The 24,502-nt window shown below is 44.3% G+C and overlaps 1 protein-coding gene across 1 annotated transcript in view; it reads left to right on the top strand.

Moving 5' to 3' along the window:
- LOC144595939 (myosin light chain kinase, smooth muscle-like) overlaps nucleotides 1-24,502 on the top strand; it is a 237,239-nt gene that overhangs the window by 98,591 nt on the left and 114,146 nt on the right. Inside the window, exons 4-11 of the mRNA XM_078403888.1 lie at nucleotides 7,126-7,333; nucleotides 9,365-9,407; nucleotides 11,084-11,246; nucleotides 16,642-16,807; nucleotides 18,509-18,530; nucleotides 19,589-20,673; nucleotides 21,921-22,124; nucleotides 24,363-24,497. Of these exons, the coding sequence (XP_078260014.1) occupies nucleotides 7,126-7,333; nucleotides 9,365-9,407; nucleotides 11,084-11,246; nucleotides 16,642-16,807; nucleotides 18,509-18,530; nucleotides 19,589-20,673; nucleotides 21,921-22,124; nucleotides 24,363-24,497 (2,026 nt within the window). The remainder of the gene's footprint in view (nucleotides 1-7,125; nucleotides 7,334-9,364; nucleotides 9,408-11,083; nucleotides 11,247-16,641; nucleotides 16,808-18,508; nucleotides 18,531-19,588; nucleotides 20,674-21,920; nucleotides 22,125-24,362; nucleotides 24,498-24,502) is intronic.

Genomic DNA, 24,502 nt, shown 5'->3' with positions numbered 1-24,502 from the left:
CTGTACGTCTTTGGAGTGTGGGAGGAAACCGAAGATCTCGGAGAAAACCCACGCAGGTCACGGGGAGAACGTACAAACTCCTTACAGTGCAGCACCCGTAGTCAGGATCGAACCTGAGTCTCCGGCGCTGCATTCGCTGTAAAGCAGCAACTCTACCGGTGCGCTACCGTGCCGCCCTAGATGGACCTTGTATTTACATACAATATATATGTGCAATATCTATGTAAGATAGTCTGAATGGCCTTATTAACCTTTTATAATCGTACAATTACCCTCACCATGGCAACAGGAATAGATGCAGGAAAATTGTTCCCGATGTTGGGGGAGTCCAGAACCAGGGGTCACAGTTTAAGAATAAGGGGTAGGCCATTTAGGACAGAGATGAGGAAAAACTTCTTCACCCAGAGAGTTGTGAATCTGTGGAATTCTCTGCCACAGAAGGCAGTGGAGGCCAATTCACTGGATGTTTTCAAGAGAGAGTTAGATTTAGCTTTAGGGCTAAAGGAATTAAGGGATATGGGTAAAAAGCAGGAACGGGGTACTGATTTTAGATGATCAGCCATGATCATATTGAATGGCGGTTCTGGCTCGAAGGGCTGAATGGCCTATTCCTGCACCTGTTCTTCTATGTTTCTAACAAATCTATACTAAACGTAGAGCGTTTAACAATACAGCACAGGAACAGGCCCTTCGGTCCACAATGCCCTTGCCGAATATGCTGCTGCTGTTAAACTAATCTCCTCTACCTGCACGTGTTTAATTTAGTTTAGTTTAAAGATGCAGCTTGGAAACAGTTCTCTCGGCCCACCAAGCCCGCACTGACCAGCAATAACCCATACACCCATAACCCATAGTTCTGTCCTACACACAAGGGACAATTTGCAGAAGCCAATTAACCTACAAACCTGCAGGTCATTGGAATGTAGGAAGAAACCGGAGCACCCGGAAAAACCCCACTCAGTCGCAGGGAGAACGTGCAAACTCCATAGAGGCAGCATCCGTAGGCGGGATTGTACCCAGGTCACTGGTACTGTAAGGCAGATTTAGTTTATTATCTGACTTAGTTTAGTTTAATTTAGAGATAAAGTGCAGAAACAGGCCCTTCTGCCACGAAGCCGCCCTCATTGGATTGGATAGCACACAAACAAAAGTCATTCACTGTATCTCGGTGCACATGGCAATAATAAACCTAAACCTAAACATTTATTTGCTAGAAATTGGAAAAATGTGAAATTAAAACTTGACTTGTAAGTCATCTTTCAGATTGCTCCAATAAGGGTTTGAGATAATGAAATATTTTTCAAGTGTCTCTTTCTCTGCTCACAAGACTCGTACATCCCAGCACAGATTTTTGAATTTTCAAACAAGATTTTCAGCGTCTATTGCCAATGTTTTAATTGCAATTATTTTTGAGGATAAACTAATAAATCTAATGAATGGGGATGCTGATGGATTTAACTCCTAAATATATTATCACCCATTGCATTTCTAAAGTAGTTTTTCTGCATTTGTAGATATATTTCTATCGAGCAAATCCCTGGAGTTTCGTCAATCAGCTTTGTTCCTTCTGAATTCCCTGAGGCTTATCTGTTAGTTTCATATTAGATCTGGAATAACTTGCTGTGTTTTCTCCCCGACTGCACTGCCACAATAGAGTGGCTTTGAGTAATCACGGCCACATCATAATTGCCGGCATGCCTCCATTAAACGCATGCTTGCATGGAAGTCAGGATCGTTGGAGAGAAGATTGAGCAAAGGGCCAGGAAAAAACAAGTCTTCTTTAAGACTTGGGATGCTTACAACCCAACGACATGAACATTGAATTCTCCAATTTTAAGTAACACTCCCCTTTCCTGTGTCTCCCCCTTCGCCTGACCCATTTTTCCCATTATCCCGCCCCCTCTTTAACCCCTTCCCCAACCCCATCCCCTTCCACCTATATCCCTCCCTTTCACTCCTGTTGTCTTCCTCAGTTTAGAGATATATCATGGAAACAGACCATACAATTCACTGAGTCACACCAACCATCAAGTCAAGTCAAGTCAAATTTATTTGTCACATACACATACACGATGTGCAGTGAAATGAAAGTGGCAATGCCTGCGGGTTGTGCACAAAAAGAATTACAGTTACAGCATATAAATAAAGTTAATAAGTTACTATTAGTGTCGACAAAAATTTAGTCTCTGGGGTTATAAAAGTTGACAGTCCTGATGGCCTGTGGGAAGAAGCTCCGTCTCATCCTCTCCATTTTCACAGCGTGACAGCGGAGGCGTTTGCCTGATCGTAGCATCTGGAACAGTCCGTTACTGGGGTGGCAGGGGTCCCTCATGATCTTGCTTGCTCTGGATCTGCACCTCCTGATGTATAGGTCCTGCAGGGGGACGAGTGTAGTTCCCATGGTGCGTTCTGCCGAACGCACTACTCTCTGCAGGGCCATCCTGTCCTGGGCAGAGCTGTTCCCAAACCAGACTGTAATGTTGCCGGACAGGATGCTCTCTACAGCCCCAGAGTAGAAGCAATGAAGGATCCTCAGAGACACTCTGAATTTCCTCAGTTGTCTAAGGTGGTAAAGGCGCTACTTAGCCTTACCCACCAGTGCGGCAATGTGCGTTGCCCACGTCAGATCCTCTGCGATGCGGACTCCCAAGTATTTAAAACTGCTCACCCTATCCACAATAGACCCATTTATCTCCAGTGGCGTGTACGTCCTTGGATGTTTAGCCCTTCTGAAGTCCACAATCAGCTCCTTTGTTTTAGTGACATTCAAGAGGAGGCTATTGACCTGACACCAGAGTGCCAGATCAGCCACCTCCTCCCGGTAGGCCTTCTCATCGTTGTTGGAGATCCGGCCCACCACCACAGTGTCATCAGCAAACTTGATGATGGAGTTTGAGCTGAACCTGGCCCCACAGTCATGTGTGTACAGGGAGTACAGTAGGGGGCTAAGGACGCAGCCCTGGGGGGATCCTATGTTCAGGGTGAGGGAGCTAGATGCGTGTTCCCCCATCCTGACCACTTGGGGCCTGACAGTGAGAAAGTCCAGGACCCAGGCACACAGGGTGCTAAGCCCCAGTTCCAGCAGCTTCTCAACCAGTCTGCTGGGGACTATTGTGTTGAATGCTGAACTAAAGTCAATGAACAGCATCCTCACATAGCCCCCCTGGCTGTCCAGATGAGAGAGAGCGGTGTGTAGAACCTGGGAGACCGCATCATCCGTGGACCTGTTCGGACGGTATGCGAACTGTAGTGGGTCCATGTTGCGAGGAAGGAGGGCGCAGATGTGCTTCTTGACTGGCCTCTCAAAGCATTTCATGACAACCGAGGTGAGGGCCACCGGTCGGTAGTCATTTAAACACGCTGGAGAGGCATTCTTTGGCACCGGTACAATGATGGATCTTTTGAAGCATGCAGGGACCACGGACTTTGCCAAGGAGAGGTTGAATATTGTGGTGAGCACTGGAGCAAGCTGAGTAGCACAAGACTTTAGTACTCGCCCAGATATACCATCTGGGCCTCCAGCTTTCCTCGTGTTCACACGCGTCAGAGCCCACCTCACCTCATGCTCGGACACCGAGAATGTGTGCACATCCCCGGCGGTGGATCCCCCTCCAGCCTCGTTAGCCAGCGCCCCTTCGGTGCTGTTTTTAGACGGCGAGCTGGTGGTGTTACCCGTTTAATGTAGATAAGTGTGAGGTTATTCACTTTGGAAGTAAGAATAGAAAGGCAGATTATTATCTGAATGGTGTCAAGTTAGGAGGAGGGGGAGTTCAACGAGATCTGGGTGTCCTAGTGCATCAGTCAATGAAAGGAAGCATGCAGGTTCAGCAGGCAGTGAAGAAAGCCAATGGAATGTTGGCCTTCGTAACAAGAGGAGTTGAGTATAGGAGCAAAGAGGTCCTTCTACAGTTGTACCGGGCCCTGGTGAGACCGCACCTGGAGTACTGTGTGCAGTTTTGGTCTCCAAATTTGAGGAAGGATATTCTTGCTATGGAGGGTGTGCAGCGTAGGTTCACTAGATTAATTCCCGGAATGGCGGGACTGTCGTATGTTGAAAGGCTGGAGCGATTGGGCTTGTATACACTGGAATTTAGAAGGATGAGGGGGGATCTTATTGAAACATATAAGATAATTAGGGGATTGGACACATTAGAGGCAGATAACATGTTCCCAATGTTGGGGGAGTCCAGAACAAGGGGCCACAGTTTGAGAATAAGGGGTAGGCCATTTAGAACGGAGATGAGGAAGAACTTTTTCAGTCAGAGGGTGGTGAAGGTGTGGAATTCTCTGCCTCAGAAGGCAGTGGAGGCCAGTTCGTTGGATGCTTTCAAGAGAGAGCTGGATAGAGCTCTTAAGGATAGCGGAGTGAGGGGGTATGGGGAGAAGGCAGGAACGGGGTACTGATTGATAGTGATCAGCCATGATCGCATTGAATGGCGGTGCTGGCTCGAAGGGCTGAATGGCCTACTCCTGCACCTATTGTCTATTGTCTATTGTCTATTGTCTCAAACCGTGCATAAAAAGAGTTCAGGTCATCAGCTAAGGAGGAGCCGGCACTTCCGGTTGAGGGGGTGCTGGACCTATAGCTAGTTATAGTCCGTAGCCCCTGCCAAAGGCGCCTGGTGTCCTGCTGCTCCATCTGTGACTCCATCTTGTCCCGGTACCTCCTTTTTGCATCCTTCACTGCCCTTCGCAGTCGGTAGGACTCTCCCTTGTAGTCGTTCATGTTGCCGGATGCCAGACCGGAGTTGTAAGCAGCGGTGCGAGCATTCAAGGCCACGCGAATAGACCTGTCCACCCAGGGTTTTTGGTTAGGGAAGATACTGACCCTTACCGTGGGGATGATGGTATCGGCTATTGTGGCAATGAAGTCCGTAACCGCTTCCGCAAACTCATTTACGTCTCTGGAACTTGCTTGGAACATGTTCCAGTCGACTTCGCTCAGTGCATCCTGCCGCATGGCCTCTGAATGGTCAGCCCACCGCTTTACGTCCCTCGTCACTGTCGCTTCCCGTACTATCCGTTGTTTGTCAGGAAAATGGCAGCGTGGTCAGATTTCCCAAAAGGAGGGAGAGAAACGGCCTTGTAGCCTTTCCTGAACGGCGTGTAGCAGTGGTCCAAAGTTCTTTCCCCCCTGGTGACACACGTGATGTGTTGGTAGAAGTTGGGCATGACCTTTTTGAGATTTCCCCTATTGAAGTCTCCAGCCACCAGCACAGCCGCATCAGGGTTCTTGTTTTGGTGTTGACACAACACATCGTGTAGGGTGGACAGTGCCACGTCGGTGTCCGCATGCGGTGGGATATAGACGGCTGTGATGATCACCGAGCTGAACTCCCGGGGTAGGTAGAATGGTCGGCATGTGATAGTTAGATGTTCCAGGTCCGGCGAGCAGGAACGAGAAAGCGTCTTAATATTCCCAGGATTACACCAGTTATTATTGGTCAAGAAGCAGACTCCTCCGCCCTTGGATTTCCCGGATTCTTCCGTTCTGTCCGCCCGGAAAACAGTGAAGGACTCGGATGGGCAGATCACCTGGTCAGGCACCAGCGGGGTCAGCCATGTTTCAGTCAGACAAAGGATGTTACAGTTCTTTATGTCCCTCTGGAATCTGATCCTTGCCCTCAGGTCATCCAGCTTGTTCTCCAGGGACTGGACGTTGGCCAGAAGTATGCTGGGCAGAGGTGGACGTAAGGCTTGGGTTCTCAGCCTGTTCCGAATCCCCCCTCGCTTCCCTCGGTGTTTTTTCCGACTTTCCCACTGACCTGCGCTCCCACTGCTGCTGCCGCGGTGAGCTCCTTTGATGATCTCTATCGGTATATCGGTGAGTAGTTTTCTGTTTAATAGTGCTCCGGTAGCGCTCGAGGTTAATTTTACGAGCGTTTCCCGGTCGTACATTGGTTAATGCTAAGTGCTAGCTCACGCAAGAGCACTTAGGGATAATTTTAAAGTAAACATACCAGTTTAAAACGCACAGTTCCCGCAGAGCTACCATGACGGCGACTGGACTGGACCGCGCCATCTCCAGATCATTGTTCTCCAAATCATTGTTTCATTTGTCTTGGCTCCAAAGAAAGGTCCTTAACTGAAGTTAATTCTCTCTCATTCTTCCCAAATGCTACCTGACCTGCTAGGTATTTCCAACATTTCCTGGGTGTATTTAAAAATTATAGTTTCATAGGAAATTATAAATAATAATGTTGACTTTCAAAAGAAAATAAAGCAGTTTAAAAAAATAATAAGTTTCCATGTTTGTGACACTAACGTCTACATAGTTACTTCAATATATATATAATATATATAAATAATTAGGCTCTTATTAAAAATATGACTTGCTGTGAAAATAAAATAATTGACATTGACCACTGGGCAATTTCTGTGGTTATCAATGACTGCTACTGAGTGCTTGCTGGATGACAGGTGACTTGGAATTTTCCCCATTGAACTGCAGTGAGTATGATTAAAAATCTTCCTTTTATTACTGATTTCAATAGACCTAAGAATTTTATTGCCCATCTTCCATCTTGCATATGGTATGCTTGCTTTCGGGACATTGATTGTAAGAGTTAGGAAGTCATGGTGCAGCTTTATAGGACTATGGTTAGGCTGCATTTGGAGTATTGCATGCAGTTCTGGTCACCCCATTACAGGATGTGGAGGCTTTGGGAAGATTGCAGGGGAGGTTTACCAGCATGATGCCTGGATTACGAAGTATTGGCTACAGTGAATATTTGGACAGACTTGGATTGTTTTCTCTGGAATGCCGGAGGTTGAGGGGAGACCTGACAGAAGTGTATACAATTATGAAAGGGGTGGACAGTCAGATCCTTTGCCCCATGGATGGGAATATCATATACAAGAGGGCATAGCTTTAAGATGAGAGAGGCAAAGTTTAAAAGAGACTTTTAGATAGGCAGGTGAATATGCAGGGAATAGATTAAGTGCAGACAGCTAAGAGTTAGCATTGGCCTCGTGTTTGGCACAGAAATTGTGGGCTGGAGGGATCCTGTACTCGACTGTTCTATATTCTCTCCATAAATGCATTAAAGGACTTCCTTTCCCATAGCCTTTGTGCTTTCCACAAGACTATTGATGATCATTGTTAATAGCAGTTGTTCTTTTCAGGTAAGGGGGCACCCAGAGCCTCACATCAGCTGGTACAAGAACGGGCAGCTTGTCCCAAAGGATGATCGGTACGTTACTGAACAAAGTTCACGCGGAACTTTTAGCTTAGTCATTAAAGAAGTGCAGAAAGAAGATGCGGGAAAGTTTACCTGTGAAACTGCCAATGTCGCTGGGGCTCAACGGGTGACAGTGGAGTTAACAGTGACTGGTGAGTTCTTTATCTTCTTCCTTTAATACCCATCTCTTTTGATGTCTCGTGTTCACACCTTAGTTGAGGGAGACACAGAGATAAGGAACTGAGTCTGAAGAAGGGTCTCGACCTGAAACGTCACCCATCCTCCTATCCAGAGAGGCTGCCTGTCCCGCTGAGTTATTCCAGCATTTTGTGTCTATCTTCGGTGTAAACCAGAATCTGCAGTTCCTGTTGGGGAAATTATTGTTATTCATAACACAGCAAACAGGCTTCAAGGAAGCGCTAAGCCTGCACATCCTGGGAGCTATCAGTTAATATCCCACAGGGTGGCAAAGTGGCACAGCTGGTAGAGCTGCTGCCACATAGAGCCAAAGACCCCGGTTAGATCCTGACCTTGAGTGCTGTCTGTGTGGAGTTTGCACGTTCCCTCTGTGACCGTGTAGTCCCGTTTCCACCCACATCCCAAACATGTGCAGGTTTGTTGTTAATTGACTTCTGTAAGTTGCCTTTAGTGTGTAGAGATTGGATGCGAAAGCGGGATATCAAATTACTAGTGTGAAGGAAATTAACTGCAGATGCTGGTACAAATTGAAGGTATTACAAAATGCTGGAGTAACTCAGCAGGTCAGGCAGCATCTAGGGGAGAGGGAATGGGTGACGTTTCGGGTCGAGACCCTTCTTCAGTCGGTGGGAGAAAGGACCTGTTTCCACACTGTATCTCTAAACAAAACTAAACTAAACCAAAAACAGAGTTCCTGTGACCCCCTTCCATTTTATTTATTTATTTCAAACATATTTTAAACAATAAATATTTCAGCCGACTTATAAACTCTGCACCAACCATGTACCTGTACTCTGTGTTTCATAGAACATAGAACAGTACAGCACAAGAAGAAGCCCTACAGCTCTCAATGTCCGTGCCAAACATGATACCAAGACCAACTCTCACCTGCCTGCACATGATCCACATCCTTCCATTCCCTGCATAAACAGCAGTAGAGTTGCTGGCTGAAAGCGTCAATGACCCGGGTTCGATCCTGACCTTGTGCTGTCCGCATGGGCTTTCCGCGATCTCCCTGTGACCCCGTGGGTTTTCTCCGGGTGCTCCGGTTTCCTTCCACATATATCATATCATATCATATATATACAGCCGGAAACAGGCCTTTTCGGCCCTCCAAGTCCATGCCGCCCAGTGATCCCCGTACATTAACACTATCCTACACCCACTAGGGACAAAATTTTTTTTTACATTTACCCAGCCAATTAACCTACATACCTGTACGTCTTTGGAGTGTGGGAGGAAACCGAAGATCTCGGAGAAAACCCACGCAGGTCACGGGGAGAACGTACAAACTCCTTACAGTGCAGCACCCGTAGTCAGGATCGAACCTGAGTCTCCGGCGCTGCATTCGCTGTAAAGCAGCAACTCTACCGCTGCGCTACCGTGCCGCCCAAAGACGTGTGGGTTTGTAAGTTAATTGGATCTGTAAATTATCCCTAGTGTGTAGGATAGAACTAGTGTACAGGTGATTGTTGGTCGGCGTGGACTGAAGGGCCTGTTTCCACGCGGTTTCTCTAAACTCTAAAGATTCCTATTCTGAACTAATATCGCCATTTCTACAGAAATCAATACTTATTGATTTGCATTAGAGACCAAAGCGTGAACTTGATATTGCTATTGATATGCCTGACCAAGGATATGGGTTTAGTATCACATGCATACCTTTGTATGTCTCAAAGGTCAGCAGCATGGATATGTAAAAAAAGAGACAAAGTGCTGGAGGAACTCAGCAGGTCAGGCAATATGTCTGAAGAACATGGATAGCTGACGTTTCTGGTCAGGACCCTTCTTTCATGTTCTCTAGAGATGTTGCCTGGCCCGTTGAGTTTCTCCAGCACTTAGTGTATTTATCTGTAAACCAACATCTGCAGTTCCTAGTTTCAACATGGATATGTAACTCTGCATTTTACAGTAACATGCAGTCAAGAGCTCTGAGAAGCTTAATTTCATGCAAGTCTCTTCATGAATCATCCATTTTTTTACAGAGGAAACTGGCAGGAAGTATGGATGGCCTTCCAACAGCTCCAGGTAGATGCTTATCAAGACAGTGTCGATTCATTGTGCTTCATGTTGAAATTTGTGGCTTCATCTGGGTTCTGCCATTTGATAGGAGTGGGAAGGGTATATTAGGCACACAATATATCCAGAAGAAATGTGGTAATGCATTTACCGCTATTCTCCAGGGCCCCTCAATAGGTAGCACAGTGGCACAGCTGGTCAAGCTGCTGCCCACTGCACCAGACATCCGGGTTCAATTCTGTCTTCAAGCATTGTCTGTGTGGCGTATGCATGTTCTCCCTGTGACCGCATGGGTTTCTTCCATGCGCTCCGGTTTCATTCCACATCCCAAAGACGTGCAGGTTTGTAGTCAATTGGCCTCTGTAAATTGCCCCTCATATATAGCGAGTGGATGAGAAAGTGGGATAACATAGAACTAGTGTTAATAGTGATCAATGGTTGGCGTGCACTCGGTGGGCCAAAGGGACTATTTCCACGCTGCATCCTTAAACTGAACCAAATTACTGTCTTACAATGTGACAGAACTCTATTAAGTAGTGAAATATTGCTGTTTGCAATATTTCACATTTCATGTTAACGACGAAGCCAATTGTTAAAATTGCCACTGCTCATAAAGTCCACCTTTACAGCACAATGTATTTTGCTAATTTGCAAATATTAATGTGGCATTAGGATTTTCATACCTAGTCTCCCCAGAGCCACAGTGCAGAACCTTGCACATGGATGAAGTTAACATGGTGCAATGGTTCGGGGGGTGGGGGGACAATATTGGGAGCACTCCTTCCACTATTGTCAAGAGAGTCAAAATTGTTTTATTGTCATATGCCCAAAGCAGAACAACTGGATTCTTACCGTTACTGCTAGGGCTGTTACTGTTGGGCGGCACAGTGGCACAGCGGTAGAGTTGCCTTACAGCAGCAGAGACTCGGTTTTGATTCTGACTACAGATGCTGTCTGTATCAAGTTTGTACGTTCTCACTGTGACCGCGTGAGTTTTCGCCGGGTCCACCCACATTCCAAAGACGTACAGCTAATTAGCTTAATTACGTCGGTTAATTAGCCTCTGTAAATTGTCCCTGGTGCGTAGGACGGTGCTAGTGTGCTGGTGATTGTTGGTCGGTGTGGACTCGGTGTGGACCCGGTGGACCAAAGGGCCTGTTTCCATGCTGTATCTCCAAAGTCATATGTCTAAAGTTAGGGAAATTGAAGGGAAAACAGATGCTGCAGATCCTATAGAAGGTCAGCCATTTTTTAGAATATTCCCACTTTATCTTGAGTTTCATCAGATAATTATCTCAGCTATATTTAATTATAGATTTTACGAAAAGCTATGGAATAGATTTTTTTGCTTTGCGGTAGTTGCACCAAATAACGGACCTGTATCAGTACTGCAATGGCGAACTAAGTTGCTGACTTACAGATGGCTACATTCCCATTGTGATTTGGATTATTTGTTGGGCTCCAACCAACAAACGAATTGAAGCTAATGCACCTCGCTGCATGTTTGCTAATCTAAGACAGAATTCTGAATCTAAGTATTAATTGCGTCAAATGCAGAAGACATTTATATCCTCTCAAAGGGTCTCCAAACCAGGACTTGGTCACACCTGATTTATTTTTCTTTAAAAAATTTTAAATGTTGTTTTAAAAGTTTAAAATAGTAAGAGATTTTATTTTGTTGGCAGTCGCTATTCTGCACAGTCGATGGAAAATAGACCCAGTTTATGGGGTGAAAGTCCTCCGAAATTTGTCACAAAGCCAACGCGACTCATTATCAAAGAAGGACAGAACGGCAAATTCTCCTGTAAGATAACAGGACGGCCACAACCTCATGTAACCTGGCTGAAGGTAAAGATTTATTGACTCCCTTAAGATCAAACGTCGCTTTAAGAATTAATGTAGATTTGTATGAAATGCAACATCAGGTATAATGTTTAAGGTGTAACATGGCAATTCTGATCAATCTAACCTTTGTATGTGTTAGAGCACAGAAGATAGAACAGTATAGCACAGGAACAGGTCCTTTGGCCCAGCATGCTTGTACCGAATAAGATGCCAAGTGCAACTTTATTCCGGAGATGAAATGAGATAACGCTGGAAACACAGGGCAAATCTGGCAGAATCTCTGGAAGGAGAAGCAGTGTTAATGCTTCAGAACGTGAAGAATGATAAAGGTCATAAGTGACAGTAGAATTAGGCCATTTGGCCCATGAAGTCTACTCCACCATTCAATCATGGCTGATCTATCTCTCCCTTTTAATCCCATTCTCCTGCCTTGTCCCCATAACCTCTGACACCTGTACTAATCAAGAATATCTCCCTCTACCTTAAAAATATCTACTGACTTGGCCACCACAGCCTTCTGTGGCAAAGAATTCCACAGATTCACCACCCTCTGACTAAAGAAATTTCTCCTCATCTCCTTCCTAAAAGAACGTCCTCTAATTCTGAGTCTATGACCTCTAGTCCTAGACTCCCGCACTAGTGGAAACATCCTCTTTACATCCATTTTATCCAAGCCTTTCATTATTCTGTATGTTTCAATGACGTCCCCCCACATTCTTCTAAACTCCAGCGAGTACAGGCCCAGTGCCGACAAACACTCATCATAGGTTAACCTACCCATTCCTGGGATCATTTGTATAAAGTAAGTTATTGTTGTGGAGAAGGTGTGGGATGGGTAAATAGAACAAAGGGAATATCTCTCAAAGGATAGACCACAAGACATAAGAGCAAAATGTATTCCATTAGGCTCATTGAGTCTGTTCCGCCATTCAATCATGGCTGATCTATCTTTCACTCTCAACCCCATTCTCCTGCTTTCTCCCGGTAACCTTTGACACCCTTATTAATCAAGAATATGTCAATCTCCGCCTTAAAAGTACCCAATGACTTGCCCTCCACAGCCGTGTGTGGCAATGAACCCCACAGATTCACCACCCTCTAGCTCAAGGAATTTCACCTTAATTGTGATCATTGATGAATGGTAGTGACTTATACCAAGCACAAAGGCAAGAGGAAAAGAAGACCTCTGATTCACTGAATGAGAGATCAGGACAACACAGGAACAGGCTCTTCAGTGCTGGGAACAACCCAGTGGGTCAGACAGCATGTGTGTAGAGAAATTTCTTTAGTCAGAAGTCTGTGGTGGTCAAGTCAGTAGATATTTTTAAGGTAGAGAGAGTGTGCAGGTGACATTTTAAGTTGGCACCTTTCTGCAGACCGATTGGAGTTGGGGAGGGAAAGCTGGAGCCTGTGGGGGTGGAACAAAGCCGAGCAAGTGACAGATGGATACGGCTGAGGGGGGTTGTTTGTGATATGGGGAGAGTAACTGACAAAGGCTGGAAAAGAAAAGGAGAAAAATAAGGAGAGAAGAGTGAAATGTTATGCCAGAGGGATGGATGTAAAACAGATAAGAGGGGTTGCTCAGACACACATGTGTTTCCAAACTAAAGTGATAATATTTGGAAAATGTCACAATTTTTCCTCGAAAAGATCCACAAGAATAAAAATTGGTTTCTACTAAATCTCCAAGATTTCAGCTCTAATCACCCCTCTGCAAACTGATCTTATCTTTTTTCTTCAAATATGAAAAAGACCTCCAATAATTTCCATAGATCCCTCTCCAACCTTGTCCCTCTGTTTTCCTCGTTATTTTGTATTACTTTTTTTGCTTATTCCAGCATCACGATTTCAGACCATGCTGCTAAAGGGCACCTTCGTCGAATACATGTTAAAAGCTTTACTGCATGAAATACAGCTCCCAAAAAGTTAAAGTTGCAGTCAATAAGTCTGGATTTCAGATTAGCTTTCAGACAGCACTTCTGAGCCATTTCCCAATAACAGAAAAAGACTGTAAAATTTCACTGACTTGCTATTTTGATTTTATATTTGAACTCAGCAAAGGTCTTTGCTAAATTGGGCCGGGGGTTTAGACTGTGCTTGCACACGACAATTGATGGAGTGTGGATAGTGAAGGGTGTATTCTCAAGATAGAGGAAAGATATTGATCAGCTGGTAATGGAAGTTAATCCTGATGAATTGAAAATGAATGCATTTTGTGTAGTCACAAAGGATAAGTCATAAACAATGGATGGTAGGGTCCTAAGGAGTATTGAGGACCAGCAACAAGTTCAAAGCACCTTGATGGTGGAAGCACAGGTAGATAGGATAGTGCAGAAGACATGCAGTGTGTGATGTAGCCTTTCTTAGCTGGGGCATAGATCAGGGAAGTTTCTGTAGAGGTTTTATAAAATATTGGTCAGTCTACACCTGGTATATTGTGTGCAGTTTTGGTCACCACAGTATAGAAAAGACTCCACCCATTTGCCAATTAACCCCGCTTATCTGTATCCACCTATCACTTGCCAGGCCTACTCCTCCCCCTCTCTTCCAGCTTTCTCCCTGCTATAACAATCTAAAGAAGGGTCCTGACCCGAAACGTCACCTATCCATGTTCTCCAGAGATGCTGCCTCACCCGTTGAGTTACTCCAGCAACACTTTGTGCCCTTTTATCACTTGCCTAGCTTTGTCACACTCCCCCACCTCTCTTCTAGCTTTCTCCCCACTGCTACAATCTAAAGAAGGGTCACAACCTGAACCCTCCACAAATGCTGCCTGACCCGCTGAGTTACTCCAGCATTTTGGCCCAGTAGGATATTGCTGTTCCTACGGTGGTTCCAAACCTTGGGGATGATGCTTGTGGAGTTGATAATCTCAGCAATCATTCAAAAGACCTGGTGCCAAATTGCTTATGGAACCACTGACTGTAAACAGAACATTTTTCTTCCATCTAACTTTTTCCAAGAGCATTTCCAGAGAGCTGGAATATTTTGGCCTTAAGTTTGATCCATTGTTCCACAGTTAATTCTTCAACTATCCAACAACAAAATCAGCCAAGGGGGAATGCAAACTCAATTAGGAAGTAAAAACAAAGAACCACAGTTGCTGGTTTACAAATAAAGATAGGAAGTGCTGGAATAGCTCAGTGGGTCAGCCAGCAACCCCGGAGGACATGGATCGGTGACGTTTCAGATCGGGATCCTTCTTCAGACTCTGGTCTGTTTCTTCAAACTCTAGACTTCAGTCTGAAGAAGCGTCCCGACCTGAAAAGTCACCTATCCATGTTCCCCAGAAATGTTGCCTGACCCGCTGAGTTACTCCAGTGATTTAGAGTAACTCTCGATTAAGAGAGGCCTTCCTGCTTTATGTCAACCTCTAAGTCTGGACCAAAATAAGTGCTGAGTGTTAATGGATATTAAATCAGAGAATTGGGTGAGAAATTTGCCAGGCAAATTAAAATGAGGCTTCTGAACTCAAATGGCCTAGGTGTCAGGTTTTTTACAGCAGTTGTGTTAAGCACTCCCCTTATCCCCCTTAGCTCAAAGTCCATCCAAAATTGGAGCCAAGGATATTTCCTTAAAATGACCTCGGGTGCTGTTTGCAGGGAGTTTGTATTTTCTCCATGTGACCACGTGGGTTTTCTCCGGGTGCTCTGGTTTCCTCCCACACTCCAAAGATGTACAGGTTTGTTGGTTGATTGGCTTTGGTAAAGTTGTAAATTGTCCCAAATGTATAGGATAGTGCTAGTGTACGGGGCGATCGCTGGTCTACGCGGGCTCGCTGTTTCTGCGCCGTGTCTTTAAGTCTGAAGTCAAGTGGCTCTTCATTGTTGGAGAATACTACATTGACTTATAAGTGTTGCTCAACTTTAATCATGTATCTTCTGGTCTGGAAGTAGTCCAGAAAAGCATACGGTTTGATGACAACAAATGCTCCAATGAAAACCACAGGGCAGAACCATTTAATCAACCCAAGAGATGGATCAAGGTGACCTACACTATTGACCAGAGTCTCCATAACCCAGGCCAACAGTGGCTTGCGGTTTAAATCAATCTGGAGCACTAGAACAAAATGGATCTGTTATTCAACAGATAGCAACATCCTTGGAGGGACTTTGCAACTTCACACTTTCTTAAAGTAAAATGAAATATGAATACTTCTCATTTAATACTTCAGCGTAAAACAGAATCACATGGTTGATGTCTATGAGTACCTTTCCTTGTAACTCCAGTATGGACTCGGTGGGCTGAAGGGCCTGTTTCCATGCTGGATCTCTAAACTGAACTAAACTAAACTAAACTGCTGAAAGTAGCATCAAAAGGGTCAGGGTCAGGTGCTGTTCCATCATCTTCACCCATGGGTGGCAGAATGTGTACAGTCAATGCGAGTTTGTTGGGAGGAATTCACTGGGATGTAAGGTCTCTCTGTATTGTAGATTCTATGCTGCCATGGAACGAGGACCTCATGGTTACGATACCAGAGGCTGGGCGGAGCCTGAAACCAGTGGAGCATCTCGGGAATGTGATGCTTGAAGATCTTGATCGCACATGAGATCGTTGAATTTCCTGCAGCACTGCGTCAATTGTCTTTGTGTGTGTATAGGATAGTGTTAGTGTGCGGGGATCGATGGTCGGCATGGACTCGGTGGGCTGAAAGACCTGTTTCTGCATTGTATCTCTAAACTAAAGTAATCTAAACTAAGTACCTGAGAAAGTATAAGAGCCTGAAAACTGTGACGTCCAGGTTCAGGAACAGCTTCTTCCATTACAACCATCAGGCTATTAAACACTAACCAACTAAATTCCAAACTATGAACTGCCTGGGTTGGATGAGGGACTTTGGGCTTTGTTTTAATCTTTGCACAATATTGTTTTTTTTCATTTATCAAACTTCTTTGTTGTTCATTATGGTATTTGCTGAGTACTATAATATGTTTATATTGCAAGTAGGAATTTCATTGTTCTGTTTCAGGACCTATGGCAATAAAACACTTGACTGTCTTGAGAGTGACCCTTTCAGCTATAAATTCTCTCTATTGGAACACTTTATTGTAGATAGAACTGATGAGTGCAACAGCTCCAAGACTGAGCTAAAGTGAGGATTAAATCAATACTTGTTATCATGATAGGGATGTGTAGGAAGGAACTGCAGATGCTGGTTTAAACCGAAGATAGGCACAAAATGCTGGAGTAACTCACCCATTCCTTCTCTCCAGAGATGCTGCCTGTCCCGCTGAGTTACTCCAGCATTTTGTTTCTACCTTCTTGTTAATATGATCCCAGATTTGAACATTGGGAGGCTGACACTATGGTGCTGTTTAAATGGACGTCATAACTACTTTCAGACAGGCAAAGTCATCATTTGGTTAAAGTGAAAGTGCACCTCTTTTGTCTTTCCTAGAACGATGTAAAGCTGCAGCAAAGTGATCGTTTCAACCTGTTTGAGAGGTCAGGGATCCATTTTCTGGAGATCTGCGCTGCACAGTCGGAGGATACTGGAAGTTATGTGTGTTTAGTGAAGAACAGTGCGGGGAAAGCACTGGCCACCGCCGAGCTCACCATTCAAAGTACGAATGCTTTTGAGGCCAATTTACAAAGTATTGTTTCTCCTGTTTCAACTTTGAATTCTTCCATGCATTTGTCCAACTTGTCGGCTTTGATGTTTTTATTTGGACGGCCTTTTTGTGTTTGATTGATTGATAGAAAGATACAGGACCTTCGGCCCACCAAGACCGCAGCAACCTTTCACACCAGTTCAATGTTACATCCACATTCCCATCCGCTCCCTGCATCCTAAGAGCAATTTACAGAGGCCAATGTATGTGGGAGGCATGTGGGAGGAAGGCGGAGCATCCAGAAGAAACCCACGTGGTCACAGGGAGAATGTGCAAACTCCGCACAGACAGCACCCGAGGTCTGGATTGAACCCGGGTTTCTAGCACTGTGAGGCAGCAGCTCAGCCAGTTACGCCACTGTGCTGCTTACATTTATAAATCTACATTTACATTTATAAATATAAATGTATATTTATACATTGTATATTACATTTATAAATCTATATTTAAATTTGAAAATTTGAGATTGCAACATGTTTTTGGAACATATAAAAATTATTTTCTTTAACTTTACTAATTTTAGCAAGTCTTATGTTGTTGTTATATAACTTCATCAAGACATGGATTTTAAGCCTTGAACCTACTACCGCATTTTAACATCTGGAACCAATACTAGCAATTATTTTCTTTTTTTAATTCTGGAAGTAGAAATCTTAAGCTTTCTCATCCTTGATATCTTAATATCCTTGATATGAAAGTGGAAAGAGAGATTTACATTCGCACTTTATTGGATCGTGTATGCCCTGAAATAACAAGACCCATGCTTACTGCTATGTTTCTGGCTAGTGGAAAATTAGCTTATTGCAACCTTTCTTGCAACCTCACGACAGAATCTGCAACAGTAGATGGTTTCAACTGAAGAAGCATCATAACAATAATAATTAATAATGAAGGACTATAAATCCATCTCCCTCCATCACAATTTTAGTTTAGAGGTACAGTGTGGAAACAGGCCCTTCGGCCCACCGAGATCGCGCCGACCATCGATCACCCATACACTAGGTCCATCCGACACACTAAAGACAATTTACAGAAGCTAATTAACCTACAAACCTGCACATCTTTGGAGTGTGGGAGGAAACCAGAGCACCCGGAGAAAACCCACATGGCCACAGGCGGAATGCACTAACTTATGTTTGTATGTACAAAAGTACTTCTTGTTCTAGCCCTACTTCTGCGTAGCTCCCATTTTAGAGAAAGGAACCATTTATGGCCACTTGTCCCAAACTGCAAGAGTCGGCGAGAAAGCAAGGGCCTTGCGACCAAAAATTGTCTTAGGAAGACTGTCTTTATATTCTCATTCAAAATACTGTATGTATTTAAGCATAAACCTAACAAAGAGGGCAGGGAAGAGAAAAAAACCATTTTGGCCTTCCATCACAGTGAGGAGGTGACTGGAGGAGACTCACTGTGATGGATGTTTCTTTTTGTTTGGTGTTAGTTGTGATTGTATGTGTTATTGCATTTTTATTGATTATTATCATTGGTCTTATTGTTCAACTGCGGGTAATGTTTCATTTCACTACACATTTATGTGTATGTGACAAATAAACGACTATTGACTATTGACTATTGATTATTGAGCTGAAGCAGCCATTTAAGCTTGCTTCATTAAAATGACATCCCAGTTAACTATCATTATTTTCTTTTTAGGTAAAGATGCTACAACTGAACTGTAAGTATATGCTACAATAAAAGGCTTTGTATGTTTAAGACATTTTTCAAATGTTTTTTTTCCTTCCCTGTGCCCCACCTGGATTCACATCCTTTTCTCACCTTCCACCTCCCCAATCCCCTTCCACTTATCTTCCTTCCTCTGGCTTCACAATTTGTACTTCTTCTATCCTTATTTCTTATTTTTTGTCTTTTCTTCTCTGGCCTTTGTCCAACCATCTCCATCTGCCTATCAAACTCCCCCCTTACTGTGTCCACCTATCACTCGCCAGGCTTTGTCCTGCTCCCCACCTCTTTTCCAGCTTTCTCTGCGATTAGTCTGAAGAAGGATCGTGTCCTGAAACATCACCTTTCCAAGTTCTCCAGAGATGCTGCCTAACCTGCTGAGTTACTCCAGTACTTTGGGCCTTTCTTTGTTTGAAATGATATTGTATTTTTGTCAGTTTAGAGATACAGCGTGGAAACAGGCCCTTCGGACTACCGAGTCCATGCCGAACGTCGATCACCCATACACTAGATCTATGTCCTACACATTAGGAGCAATTTACAGATGCCAATTAACCTACAAACCTACATGTCTTTGAAATGTGGGAAGAAACTGGAGCACCTGCAGGGAACCCACATGGGCACAGGGAGAACGTGCAAACTCCATACAGACAACACCCGAAGTCAGGATCGAACCTGACTCTCTGGCACCTTGAGACAGCAACTCTATTGCTGCGCCAATGCGCTGCCTTTCAAGCCGCCTGTATTTATCAAAATCTGTAGAAGAGTTCATTAAAGCAATGTGGAGGAAGGAACTGTAGATTTACACAGAAGATGGACACAAAATGCTGGAGTAACTCAGCGGGACAGGCAGCATCTCTCGAGAGGTGAAATGGGTGAATCTCTGGGTCGAAGGGTCTCGACCCGAAATGTCACCCATTCTTTCTCTCCAGAGATGCTGCCTGCCCTGCTGAGTTACCCCAGCAGTTTGTGTCTACCTTCGTTAAAGCAATAAAGTATTCATCTGAATGGAAAGAAATTGATGGAGTGACAACATTTTCTATTCATTAATAGTGCGTCAGTACATCCAAGAAGCAATGGAGCTGAAACAGCTGACATTCTGGAAACTAAGCACACAACTGCAAATGGCATCCAAGTCGAAAAGATGGCTAACACAGTCACCATTCAATCCAATGAGAGCTTAAAAGTGGCCAAAAGCACTCTCGCGGGCTGTGAGAAGCAGATTGCTGAGACAGAAGAGAGAATGGACAAAAGACAGGAAAACATGTCTCATCCTGAATCAAAGGCAGAAGACAGATATGCCAGGCTGCACCAGAAAGGAACAAGTTCCATAACTCTTCATCACCCACAAGGAGAAAGAAAGACATTTTCCATTGAACAGAAGCCCCCGAGCTCTCCAATAAATCCCAAACAACAGCCCCCCCAAAACATTACAATGGTCTCCAAACTTCAGACATCTCAAAGCCTCAAAGCTTCTCCTCAACAACAAATATCCCAAATCAATACAATTGCACCGAAACAGTCACCTCAAAGCCTTGTAACAACTACTAAACAGCAAATGTCCCCACTGAGTACACCAGCACCAAAGCAATCACCTCAAAGCCTTATTACTACTCCGAAACAACAGATGTCCCAAATCAGTACAACACCTCAAGAGTCACCACAAAGCCTTATAACAACTCCAAAACAACACATCTCCCAAAGTGTCACAACAGTCTCCAAAGAACAGGTGTCTCAGAGCATCTCAGCCGTTCCCGTCCAACAGAAAACCAAATGGACCATTGCAGCCCCTCCCCAACAGAAGTCCCAAAGTTTAACAGAAACCCAAAGTCAGCAGAATCCCAAGGACGCTACGTTGCTTCAGTCATGCAAGAGGGAAGAGCAACTAACCACTGGGGCAAAAGATACTCTGGGAAGGCACCTGGAAGAGTGCAAGAAGGTTGTCTCGCAGGTAAATGTAGAGGGTAGCAGATCTCCTCAGCATTCACAAAGAACGACTGTGAAACCTGCCCAGGATGAGGAAGCCAAGAGAATTATAGACCGAACATCAACATCTGCAGAATCACCCCCCGACTTCCTGACTTGTCCTCAAAATCAGACGACTCAAGAGGGCGAAGAGCTGAAGTTCAGCTGCACAAGTAAGTGAACTCGTATGCTTTAGTGCTTTGGCTTAACATGGCAATAAAGAATATATTTTTCACTAATCTTGCAAAATCTGAATTTTAAGTTGCACACCTATTTTTAGGAATGTTTACATCTGATCATAATTTTTGAAAACCTCTCAAATATGATATATTTATGTAATGCATGGCATGTTACACATGTGGGACAGATAGAACATATAGATAGAACAGTACGGTGCAGAAACAGTCGCTTTGGCTCACAAGGTCTGTTAGTGCCAAATATAAAGCCAAGTTAAACCAATCACTTCAGCCTGCACAAGATCCATATCCCTCCATTCCTTGCATATCCATGTGCCCATCTAAAAGTCTGTTAAAGGTGTAGAAGGATATGGGCCAAATGCGGGCAGGGGGGACTAATGTAGATGGGGCATCTTGGTCGGCATGGACAAGTTGGGCCGAAAGGCCTGTTTCCATGCTTTATGACTCAAGTAGTGGTGGTTCCAGCAGGTGGAATTGGGTAAATGCCTGTTAATAGATGCAAAAACGCGGGTGGCACAGTGGTGCAGCGGTAGAGTTGCTGCCTGACAGAACCAGAGAGATCCAAGTTCGATCTTGTCTGTGGGTGCTATCTGCACGGAGTTTGTACCTTCTCCCTGTGACCGCGTGGGTTTTTCCCAGGTGCTCTGGTTTCCTCCTGCGTTCCAAAGGCGTGCAATTTGTAGATTAATTAACTTCAATAAAGATTGTAAATTGTCCTCAGTGTGTAGGATAGTGCTAGTATGCGGATAGAAACATAGAAAATAGGTGCAGGAGTAGGCCATTCGGCCCTTCGAGCCTGCACCGCCATTCAATATGATCATGGCTGATCATCCAACTCAGTATCCCGTACCTGCCTTCTCTCCATACCCCCTGATCCCTTTAGCCACAAGGGCCACATCTAACTCCCTCTTAAATATAGCCAATGAAATGGCCTCAACTACCTTCTGTGGCAGAGAATTCCACAGATTCACCACTCTCTGTGTGAAAAAAAACTTTCTCATCTCGGTCCTAAAAGACATCCCCCTTATCCTTAAACTGTGACCCCTTGTTCTGGACTTCCCCAACATCGGGAACAATCTTCCTGCATCTAGCCTGTCCAACCCCTTAAGAATTTTGTGCATTTCTATAAGATCCGTTTCTGGTCAGCGTGAACTGCGTGGACCTGTTACCGCGCTGTATCTCTAAAGTGAACTAAGATCATCTGAGATGTTTGTGTTGTACAGTTACAGGAACCCCCAAACCAGAAGTTAAGTGGACTAAAAATGGAGTTTCACTGCAAGAAAAACCAGCCGTAAAAATATATGAAGATGATGGAGTTCAACATCTTTGTTTCAACATCATCAGTCTATCAGATAGCGGTTCTTACAGCTGCACTGCATCAAACAGCAGAGGCCAACTCTCAAGGTGCTGGACATTGAGTGTAAAAGGCAAGTGGTCTGATGAAATTACTTTGCATTTTGTTTTAATATAATTTTTAATAACACATTAGAGATTAAGGTTATATTCACTTGATTGGGATTCATTTTATCGGGATGCATCACAACATGGTTTGGGAACAGCTCTATCCAAGACCGCAAGAAATTGCAGAGAATTGTGTACGTAGCCCATACCATCACACAAACGAACCTCCCTTCCATTGACTTCATCTCCATTTCATGCTGCCTTGGCAAGGCCACCAGCATAATCAAGGACGAGTCTCACCCCTGTTATTCACTCTTCTCCCCTCTCCCATCAGGCATGAGGTACAGACATGTAAAAAAGCATACATCCAGATTCAGGGAGAGTTTCTTCCCAACTGTTATCAGGCAACTGAACCACCTATCAACAACTGGAGAGGGATCCTGAACTACCATCTACTTCATTGGAGACCCTCGGACTATCTTCAATTGGACTTCACTGGGCTTTATCTTGCACTAAGCATTAGGAGTAGAATTAGGTCATTCGGACTATCAAGTCTACTCTACCATTCAATCATGGCTGATCTATCTTTCCCTTTCAACCCCAATCTCCTGCCTTCACCCCATAATCCCTGACACTCGGAATAATCAGGAATCTATCAATCTCTGCCGTAAAAATATCTCTAGACTTGGCCTCCACAGCTGTCTGTGGTAATGAATTCCACAGATTCACCACCCTCTGACTAAAGAGATTCTTCCTCATCTCTTTCTAAAGGTATCCTTTTATTCTTCCTGCCACATAGGCTAGTTTATTTTATTTTTGAGAGACAGCATAGACTCTGGCCCTTTGGCCTACCGAGTCCACGCCGATCATCAATCACCCAATCACATCAGTTCTATGATATCTCACTTTCACATCCACTCCCAACACACGGGATAATTTTACAGCGGCCAATTAACTGACAAACCCTGTCCGTCTTTGGAGTGTGGGAGGAAACCAGAGCACTCGGAGAAAACTCATGTGGTCATGTACAAACTGTACCGTAGTCATAATAATAATATAATATATTCCTTTATTCGTCCCACACCGGGGAAATTTACAGTGTTACAGCAGCAAAGTGGATTGCAAGAGATCATTCATTATAAATAAAAGTAAAGACAAGGATAAATTGTCATCAGTTTTCTGTGTGATCTTAGCTGTTACTGTTGACTGGTCTGCTGGGAGCAGTGCTGGTTGTGCAGTCTCACAGCAGGGGGAAGGAAGGACCTCCTATATCTCTCCTTCACGCACTTGGGGTGAATGAGTCTGTCACTGAAGGAGCTACTCAGTGCAGTGACAGTGTCCTGCATGGGGTGGGAGTCGTTGTCCAGCAGCGATGTTAACTTTGCCATCATCCTCCTCTCTCCCACCACCTGCACTGAGTCGAGGGGGCAACCCAGGACACAGCTGGCCTTCCTGACCAGCTTGTCGAGTCTCTTCCCTTCCGCCGCTGAGATGCTGCTGCTCCAGCAGACCACTCCATAGGATCACTCCATAGGACCACTCAGGATCAAACCCGGGTCTCTGGCGCTGTAAAGCAGCAACTCTACCGCTGCACCACTCTGCTGTTTGAAATGTTTTCAAACATTTCCCACTTCAATCTGATGACTGCATCCTTCAGTTTTGGTACTATGATATCTATTTAAATGTTTGGAATGCTAATGGAAACAATCAACCAGTTGCTTATTGATTGCTATTTTACTAATGCTTTTACTAATGCTCTTAGTTTCTATTATAGCCTTTACTATACCAGCACTGGTCAAATCAATTAATATATGAGCTGTCTGAACTAACTCACTGATCTTCATGGTTCAGATGGGCAAAGACACAACCTAGAAATTGCTGCTGATGATACCTTTTGATAATATTGCAATACATTTAGATGACAGTGCAACTTTGAAGAGCATTTAAGGAGGAGATTGACAGATACTTGATTAGTACGGGTGTCAAAGATGATGGGGAGAAGGAAGGAGAATGGGGTTGAGAGGGAAAGACAGATCAAAAATTATTGAATGGTGGTGTAGATGGGTTGAATGGCCTACTTCTGCTCCTCTGACTTATGAACTTATTAAATAGTTTAAAAGGTGCACCCTGCTTTGTAAGAGCTAAGGAATGTAATACGTATAGATGTTATCCAATGTTATTTGCATCAACAATTTATGTGCAATGGATATGCAAAAGCGTTTGCACATATTAATGATGGGTTATTTTTGACCAATCATGTCAAGGTTCCAAGGGCAAGGAGTTGCCTCCTGCGTTCACCAGCAAACTGAAAGATTTCACCGTGAGTGAAGGGCAGGATTTTGTGCTGGAGTGCTTGGTGGAGGGTAAACCTCAGCCTCACGTTACTTGGCTTGTCAATGGTAAG

The sequence above is a fragment of the Rhinoraja longicauda genome, chromosome 8 (genome assembly GCF_053455715.1).
Source record: "Rhinoraja longicauda isolate Sanriku21f chromosome 8, sRhiLon1.1, whole genome shotgun sequence".
NCBI lineage: Eukaryota > Metazoa > Chordata > Chondrichthyes > Rajiformes > Arhynchobatidae > Rhinoraja > Rhinoraja longicauda.
Note: the sequence above shows the minus strand (reverse complement) of the source record. Positions and strands in the feature narration are given on the sequence as shown.